The sequence below is a fragment of the Pongo pygmaeus genome, chromosome 2 (genome assembly GCF_028885625.2).
Source record: "Pongo pygmaeus isolate AG05252 chromosome 2, NHGRI_mPonPyg2-v2.0_pri, whole genome shotgun sequence".
Classification (NCBI taxonomy): Eukaryota; Metazoa; Chordata; class Mammalia; order Primates; family Hominidae; genus Pongo; species Pongo pygmaeus.
Genome location: NC_085930.1, coordinates 192755463 through 192764980, shown reverse-complemented (window position 1 = coordinate 192764980; position 9518 = coordinate 192755463). Strand labels below are relative to the sequence as shown.

General features: G+C 43.4%; 1 protein-coding gene across 1 annotated transcript in view; it reads left to right on the top strand.

The window, feature by feature from the left end:
• Positions 1 to 2144: 2144 nt before the first annotated feature.
• The window catches only part of KLHL6 (kelch like family member 6), a 70048-nt gene continuing 62674 nt past the window's right edge, over positions 2145 to 9518 (top strand). The window contains exon 1 of the mRNA XM_054479983.1: positions 2145 to 2490. Coding sequence (XP_054335958.1) covers positions 2198 to 2490 — 293 coding nt within the window. The 5' untranslated portion in view covers positions 2145 to 2197. The remainder of the gene's footprint in view (positions 2491 to 9518) is intronic.

Genomic DNA, 9518 nt, shown 5'->3' with positions numbered 1-9518 from the left:
GTAAAATAAACCTATAAATGCATTTAGAAAGAATTGGTCCTTTTAATAATATTTAGTCTTTCCATAAATGAACTTGGTATATTTATTTAAGTTTTCTTTCAAAACTCTTAGTAAAGTTTGTTAGTTTTCTTTATGTTGCTGGTTGCTGTTATTCCTAGACATTTACATATATTTTATTACCATTGTGAATGGCATTATTTTTCCATTACTTTTTTTTTTTTTTTTTTTGAGACAGAGTTTCGCTCTTATTGCCCAGGCTGGAGTGCAATGGCGCGATCTCAGCTCACTGCAGCCTCCACCTCCCAAGTTCAAGTGATTCTCCTGCCTCAGCCTCCCGAGTAGCTGGGATTACAGGTGTACGCCACCACGCCCGGCTAATTTTTGTATTTTTAGTAGAGACGGGGGTTTCACCATGTTGCTCAGGCTGGTCTTGAGCTCTTGACCTTGTGGTACGCCCACCTCGGCCTCCCAAAGTGCTGGGATTACAGGCGTGAGCCACCGCGCCCGGCCATCAGGTTTCTTTATATGCTCCATTATAATCTTATGGGACCACAATTGTATATTCAGTCCATCATCGATTGAAATGTCATTATGCTGGGCATGACTGTACTTGTGACAGTTAATTTTAGATGTCAAGTTTACTGGGCTAAGAAATACCTAGCAACCTGGCAAAGCATTACTGTTGGGCGTGTCTGTGAGGTTGTTTCCAGGAGAGATTAGTGAGTCTGAGTGGACTCGGTAGAGAAGATACACTCTCAGTGTGGGTGGGCACCATCCAATCAGCCAGAGGCCCAGAGAAAACAAAAACAGAAGAAAGGTCAATGTCTCTATCTCCTGAGGCTGGGATATAGTCATCTCCTGCCTTGAACAACAGAACTCCAGGATCCCCTGCCTTTGGACTTCAGGACTTACACCAGTCTCCCCACCCCCTGGATTCTCAGGCCTTTGGCTTTGGACTGAGAGTTATACCATCTTCTCTGGTTCTGAGGCCTTTGGACTTGAACTGAGCTCTCAGCAGTCTGTCATGCGACTTCTCAGTCTCCATAATCACGTGAGCCAATTCCCCTAATAATTTCCCTCTGCTATGCCTCTCTAGGTATTCTTTTGGTTCTGTCTCTCTGGAGTCCATCATCGACTGAAATATCATTATGCTGGGTATGACTGTAACTGTGATGGTTAATTTTAGATGTCAAGTTTGCTGGGCTAAGAAATACCTAGCAACCTGGTAAAGCATTACTGTTGGGGTGAGAGAACGCTAACTAATACGCTCCTATAACTTCCCAAGGATATCATGGGATTTTAATGACAGTTATTACTACTTAACTGAGACCTGCAGAGGTAATGAAAACACTTCAGGATCCAATGTTAGATGCATGGTCAGTAGACGTTAGGCTAATTTGAGACATGCTATGGCAATTCGGTGTAGACCTACCCTGACTCGTCCTCTGAGAAGATGCTGTTGACAGAGTTTTGGGAACCATTTCTTCTGTGCCACCAAAGCATATCTGAAACAATAGACATTTTTTTAGTGGGGGAAGACATGAATATTTGCCATGACGTTGTTTTCCCCTGGGTAGGGAGGAGGATGAAGACAGACGATATGCAGTGCCGCCAGAAATGAGAATGTCAGGGATAAGTGGGGTTTCCATGGTTTACAAAGCACGGTTGTTGGATCATTGTGGGATCTCAGACTCCTGGGAGGAGGAAGTGGGAAGATCATAGACTGTCTCCTGTCCATCCCCTCACTGACGACTTGGGTTATTGAGCCACTAGGAGTACAAATATGAAGCAGGAGGATTGTAGACTGTCTCCTGTCCATCCCCTCATTGACTACTTGGGTTATTGATAGCATTAGGAGTACAAATGTAACAGCCACCACTGGAGGCTTCCTGCTCACGGATATGAAGTGGGAGATGCACCAAAATAAACACACAGCACTCACAGTGGACTCTGACAGGCCACTCCTCTTCCAGAACCCCCTCCCACACACCTATTCTAAGTAATTTCTAACCCTGTGATTACTCACAGAGAGAAGAAGAATAGAAGTTGCTGGCATTTGTAGTAACAGGATGAGAAAGTGCGAGACTTCCTGTTATGTGTGTGTGACAGCTGGTGATAAGTGGAGGGCCCTGCACAGGAAATCCGCTCAGCTTCTGCAATGGGGCCTGCCTGACACTTGGGCGCTCCTTCAGTCTCGATGTTGATGGCAGGACAAAGGGGCGCCTGGACCATGGGTGACGTGGTCGAGAAGAGTTTGGAAGGGCCCCTGGCACCTTCTACAGATGAGCCCTCCCAGAAAAGAGGAGACTTGGTCGAGATCTTAAATGGGGAAAAGGTCAAATTTGACGACGCGGGACTCTCCTTAATTCTTCAGAATGGCCTGGAAACCCTGCGAATGGAAAATGCTCTGACAGATGTCATCTTGTGTGTGGACATTCAGGAATTCTCCTGCCACCGCGTGGTGCTTGCCGCAGCCAGCAACTATTTCAGGTCAGCATGCCTAGGACCAGAGTCAAATTGGGTGCAAGTTGCAAGGAAGAGGTGTGTTAGTGTGACAGCCCAATCTTGAACAGTTGGCGGTGATATTTATGGTTTACATATATATTAAGGCTTCTGTGTCTACTTAAAATATAAGAAAGGACACTATCACACTTTATTTTATTATTTATTTATTTATTTTTGAGATGGAGTTTTGCTTTTGTTGCCCAGGCTGGAGTGCAATGGCGCAATCTTGGTTCACCGCAACCTCTGCCTCCCGGGTTCAAGCGATTCTCCTGCCTCAGCCTCCCGAGTAGCTGGGATTTGCAGGCATGTGCCACCACGCCCGGCTAATTTTGTATTTTTAGTAGAGATGGGGTTTCTCCATGTTGGTCAGGTTGGTCTTGAACTCCCGACCTCAGGTGATCCACCTGCCTCAGCCTCCCAAAGTGCTGGGATTACAGGTGTGAGATGCTGCGCCCGGCTTATCACACTTTAAATTTCAGGATTTAGGCCACATTAAAAGAGAGATTGGCATCATTTAAAAGCAATGTTTACATTCTATAGTAAACCTTTTGTGTATATTTCGTTGTTCCAAAGGATGGAAAATTACTGAAGTCATGGGGATTTTTTCCCCCTTGGTCTGACTAATATGTTGGAAACATAATGTTGTCTTTGTTAATCAACAGACATAGAGAAAAAGGATGTGGCCCCTCTTCTGGAGTTATCAAATGACTTGTTACAAATTAGGGGCTTCTTTATGTGTAGGCAGTGTGGGGAAAGGGAAAGCAGTTACAAAGATGCTTTAGATGGGAGAGGCTTCTAGTTACAATAAACTGGTGATCTCATAGTGGGAAGACCTGAAGTCAGGAGACTTGGTTCCTTCTGGACAGTGAAACTTTAGGCAAGTCACAAAGTGCTCTGAATGTCTGTTTCATCATCTGTAAGGTGAGCACAGTGATGATCACCTTTCAGGAATGTCATAATTAAACAAGAGCGTGAAAAGGGTCTTACACAGCATCTAGCATATAGTAAGTAGATGCTCAATATATCTTTCTTGGAATTCTTTTTCTGATTCTGCTTGATTCAGCTAAGGATGACTTATTGAGTGTTTCCCATGAGCACATCCCTGGGGTAGGAATTTTATAGTGCCGGGAACCCAGTGAATACATCTGATCCAGTGTTCTCCATATCAGCATGGACATGGGGGAACCAGCCTGCAAGGGCAATGTGGATAATGAAGAAAGTATTTGGGAACTTGAAAAGAAATACCCTTAGAATTCTTCTTAATGAGATTGTTCTTAACTCTTGATTCTGGCTGAGGAAATTGAAAACGATTAACCTATGAAAGTATTATGGAAAGTGTTTTCTTTCTTTCTTTCTTTTTTTGAGGTGCTTGGGGGGAAACGTTTCTTTGTAATTCATAGAGCAGGATCAGCAGGTTGCTGTGGGACTCATTAGGTCTCCTGTGTCGATAAGACAAGGGGATATCTGGGTTTGAGGGAAGCAGTGGCTGCTGTGCGCCAGACAGACATAGTTATCTGATTTTATTTTTGTAACAGCATGATGAAGGTGGCTGATATCTCCTTTCACAGATGAGGAAATGAAAACTCAGCATTATATATCTGGTCATTGCTGGAGCAGGGACTGGGTATGTTCTAGAAATCCTTGTTACTGCAATGCAAGCTGCCACTAGGTTTGGGACTTCATTCCACGGGAAGTGTGTAAAATGTAAAGTGTAAACACAGCCATCAAAATGGGTTGATATAAACACATCACTTTCTCCACCAACCTTGATCACATGCTTTCACATTGACTGCAGCCCCTCTCAGGAGTGAGTAAAGTCAGGTTAGCTCAATGCCCTGGGGATGCACATTTAGGTTTATCCTTTTGTATCCCTTGCTATCATAAAATGCGTACCTGGAAGCAGTTTTGTTAGTGGGTCGGCCTGGCTGTGTGCCCTCAAGTTGATCACTGGTCTTCTCTGGTCCTTGGGTTTCTCATCCTAAATGGGAATTTGGGCTTTGGTCCTTCCAGCCCTGCTGATCTAGGATACTTAGGGAAAGTCTCTGCCGGTCATCAGAGGAGGCAATGGCAATGAGAAGCTGGAGAACGTGAGGGTGAAGGCATCTGACTGTGTATACAGAGCCTCTCCCAAAACTGCCTCGTCATGAGAGGAAATTCCTTCAATTCTTCTCTTCAGAGAAGTGACTTTTGCTTCTTCTCTTGGGATTTCCAACATGACTTTCCTTCTACAATGAATACTGTCCTGGAGACAGGATTCTTTTTTCCGGTGCTACTATTCATATCAACTCCTGTTTGTGGAGCGCTTACTGTGGGCCAGGCCCCGTAGCTTCTGTATCACATACTCTAGTCCACCCTCACAGCAACCTGACAAGGCAGGGAGTCCTATCCCCAGCCTACCGACGATGAGCCAAAGTCCAGAGTGTCACAGCAAATAAAAAGTAGCCAAGCTGGGATTTAGACCTAGGGCTGACGTTAAATCTGACATGGTCTCACTTTGTGTCTCACTCGCTCGCTTTGTGTCTAAGGTTTTGAAAGGGGTTCTTCGTATGCTCAGGTTTAGGGAGGTCAGAGAGTCTCTCTGTCTGAGAGGCTTTCTTTTTTTTTTTGTTTTGAGACGGAGTCTCACTCTGTCGCCCAGGCTGGAGTGCAGTGGCACAATCTCTGCTCACTGCAAACTCCGCCTCCTGGGTTCACGCCATTCTCCTGCCTCAGCCTCCCGAGTAGCTGGGACTACAGGCATCTGCCACCACGCCTGGCTAATTTTTTGTATTTTTGGTAGAGACGGGGTTTCACCGTGTTAGCCAGGATGGTCTCCATCTCCTGACCTCGAGATCCACCCGCCTCGGCCTCTCAAAGTGCTGGGATTACAGGCGTGAGCCACCGCGCCCGACCAGCCTGGGAGGCTTTCAACACAGCTCTCTGTGTTTTGGAGGGCCTGGAGGCTGGTTGTAAAATTATGTCATTTTTTTCCTTTATTCATTGAGAAAATAAATACTTTCCACTAAGGGACTGACAATAGTTTATTAAACAGTCCCCTATGGACAGACATTCAGACTATTTCTAATCCACATTTTGCTATTACAAACAATGTTGTAATGAATAAGCTGAAACATGAGTTTTTTTCATATGCATTTCTTGAAGGGGGTTTGCTGAGTCAAATACATCTGCAGTCTTAGCGGTTATTGCAACTTCTCTTTCATTGGGGTTGAATCATGTTGCATTCCCCACGGCATCACCAAAAGAGGGTGTCATCCAACCCTGGTAAAATTGGTAAAAAATTATCAGAATTTTTACCAATCTGATAAATGAGAAAGAATATCTCAATTTAGCTTTAATTTGCATTTTTCTTATTTTTAATAAGATCAAACATCTCTTCATATGTTTAAGGGACATCTGCAGTTCTTTTTTTGTTGAACTGTCTCTTCACTGCCTTTCTGTTTTTCATGTATTTTTTTAAATTAAATTTTATTTTTTATTAAAGATATGAAAATAGTAAACAAAGCTTTAAATAGTATTTAAAGGCTTATAATGAAAAAACAAAAATTCCTATTTCCTCCTCCACCCTGTCTCATGCACCAAAAGCTACCATTTTCAACTTCTATTTGTTTCTTCTGGCACTAGCTCTATATTTCTGCAAAATACACTTACACTGCTCTTTCTTGATTTTTCAGTGTTAGACATCATTTACTGATTTCAAATAAGGATTTAGTATCTCCACCTAACCTCTTACCATATGCTTTCCTTCCCTGTAATCTTTCAACATAATGTTATCACAACAAGAGTTTACATTATTATGTTCACGAAAACCTTGTTCTCTGTTGAGCCAAATTACTCAATGATCACGTTTCTTTTCTTGTAAACCTTTTGTCTTTCCTGAAGTTATTAATTCACTCATTTTTTCATTTGCTTTGTTTTGGGGTGTCTTTTGCTCACAGCCTCACAAAAATCTTTCATATGGTCCAATGCCTCAAAGAATCTACCAGTTCCATTTCCTCAGAATCTTCCTGCCTTGCATCATCTTACACATGTTCCCTGGATTTGCAGGCTGGCTGGGATTCACCTGCTTCTCCATCATTCCCTGAGACTGTCTGCTATGTTGAATGGAGCCTTCTCCTTTCAACCCCTATCTTTCTCTTCCCTGGTTTACCTTCTTACCCTGAGAAGCACATTCTCCAATAACTTCCTAAGAAAGAGTGCATGGGAAGTAATATATTTTTTTTTTTTTCTGAGACAGAGTCTTGCTCTGTTGCCCAGGCTGGAGTGCAGTGGCACTATCTCTGCTCATTGCAAGCTCTGCCTCCTGGGTTCACGCCATTCTCCTGCCTCAGCCTCCTGAGTAGCTGGGACTACAGGTGCCTGCCACCACGCCCAGCTAATTTTTTTTCGTATTCTTAGTAGAGACAGGATTTCACCATGTTAGCCAGGATGGTCTCAATCTCCTGACCTCGTGATCCATCCATCTGGGCCTCCCAAAGTGCTGGGATTACAGGCATGAGCCACTGCGCCCAGCCCATGGGAAGTAAATTTTTAAGGCCTTGCATATATTTTTGTTTTGTTTTGAGACAGGGTCTCAGTCTGTTGCCCAGGCTGGAGTGTAGCAGCTTGATCATGGCTCACTGCAGCCTCCCTGGGCTCAAGCAATTCTTCCACCTCAGCCCCCCAAGTAGCTGGGACCACAGGCACGTACCACCATGCCCGGCTAATTTTTGTATTTTTTTAGTAGAGATAGGGTTTCACCATGTTGGCCAGGCTGGTCTGGAACTCCTGACCTCAGGTGATCCACCCACCTCGGCCTCCCAAATTGCTGGGATTACAGCTGTGAGCCACCCACCACGCCCAGCCTTTCTTTGATTTTAAATAACATTTTGATATTTCACAATGATGTACCTTGGAAGGGTGTGTGCGTGTGTGTGTGTGTGTGTGTGTGTATGTGTGTTTTACTCCAACCATTATGCTATGCATTTGATGGATCCTTTTAATCTGGAAAGTCACATCCTTTAGTCTCGAACATTTCCTCATATTACTGCCTGGTAATTACATGGTTACTGTTTTCCTTGTTTTCTATTTCTGGATCACTTATTCAGTAGATGTGGGCTTCTACAACAGTCTCTAGCTTTCTCATCTTCTCTCTCCTGTTGTCCATCCTCTTATCTTTCTGTTTTACTTTCTGGAAGATTTTTCTCAATTTTATCTTCCAACCTGTTGAGAATCTCAGTTTTTAACTTCCAAGACCTTTTTCTTATTTTATTTATGAAGCTTCCTTTTTATAACATCCTGTTCTTGTTTTGTGTAGGTCATATTTTCACTTAATCTCTTTGAGGTTTATATTTTTAAAAAAACCACTCTTCTGTTTTTGTTTGTTTGTTTTTTACTGTTTGTTTCCACTGTATTTTTCTCTTTGTTTTTGTCTCTTTTATTCTATTTTATGTATTTATTTATTTATTTCCTAGAGACAAGATCTCCCTATGTTGCCCAGATAGTTTCAAACTCCTGGGCTCAAGGAATCCTCCTGACCTGGCCTCCCAAAGTGCTAGGATTACAGGCATGAGCCACAACACCTGGCCTCTGTCTTTTATTTTAGAGGCTATACTTAAATATCTGGTAGTCTTTAGATAGCTATTCATATTTAAGAGTCAAGCACTAACATGGTGAAACCCCATCTGTACTAAAAATACAAAAAATTAGCCAGGCATGGTGGCTCGTGCCTGTAGTCCCAGCTACTCGGGAGGCTGAAGCAGGAGAATTGCTTGAATCTGGGAGGCGGAGGTTGCAGTGAGCTAAGATCATGCCACTGCACTCCAGCCTGGGCAACAGAGCAAGACTCAGGTGTCCCAACCTGACGAGTGCCATTCAAGTTGGATTTACCCATGAAATAAGTTACGAAAAAATTTACATTTATCAGCACTTTGGGAATTTTGGAACTACCGACAAGGGATTATAGATATATAATGCTGAAATATTCACTATCATGTTGGTCCTGATCCACAATATTGGAAAATATTAAAAGTGGAAAATATAGGGCCTGACCCTGGTGTTACAATCGTTGGCTTCACTTGAGTTCTCAAGTCTACCCACTGTGGCAGCAGCAATCCTCAATGCATTTGCTATTAGCCAGATTTTTAATACAGACCTACGTGGCCTTAGCTCATTCTTGTTTTTCTTGGCACTTATCCTCTTTTTTTAAATTTGTTTAAATTTTACTTTAAGTTCCGAGATACATGTGCAGAATGTGCAGGTTTGTTACATAGGTATACATGTGCCATGGTGGTTTGCTGCACCTATCAACCCATCATCTAGGTTTTAAGCCCTGAACGCATTAGGTATTTGTCCTAATGCTCTCCCTTCCCTTGTCCCCCACCCCCTGACGGGCCACAGTGTGTGTTGTTCCCCTCCCTGTGTCCACGTGTTCTCATTGTTCAACTCCCACTTATGAGTGAGAACATGCGGCGTTTGGTTTTCTGTTCCTGTGTTAGTTTGCTGAGAATGATGGTTTCCAGCTTCATCCATGTCCCTGCAAAGGACATGAACTCATTCCTTTTTATGGCTGCACAGTATTCCATGGTGTATATGTTCTTGGCACTTATTCTATCACCTAGACTTTCTGACTCTTTTCTGACATCTTACCCCATTATGGAGACAAAGCTCAGGATTACAACATCTACATGTGGCTTAAGAGTAGTCTCTTGCCCCACTTTTCTGCCATGCAGTAATTGCTTAATATGTAATAATGATTAACAAGTGCATAGATTGTGCTCACAATACCCTTCCCATTCCTGGCCTCATGCCTGATTTTTGTAGCTGGTGGGCAAAGTCCTCTCAAAATAGCCTCAAGGAACCAGACCTAGAGACTGGGGTACAAGACAGGAGTGAGACAGGAATCCAGACAAGGACTCCAGGCAGCAGCATCAACAAAGGAGACTGCTGTTGACTCAGCCTCAGCCTGGAAGCTTTTCTATGCATGTAGGAGGGGCCAGTTACGAGACACGGCATAGAAAAGCCTGATAACCCCTCCC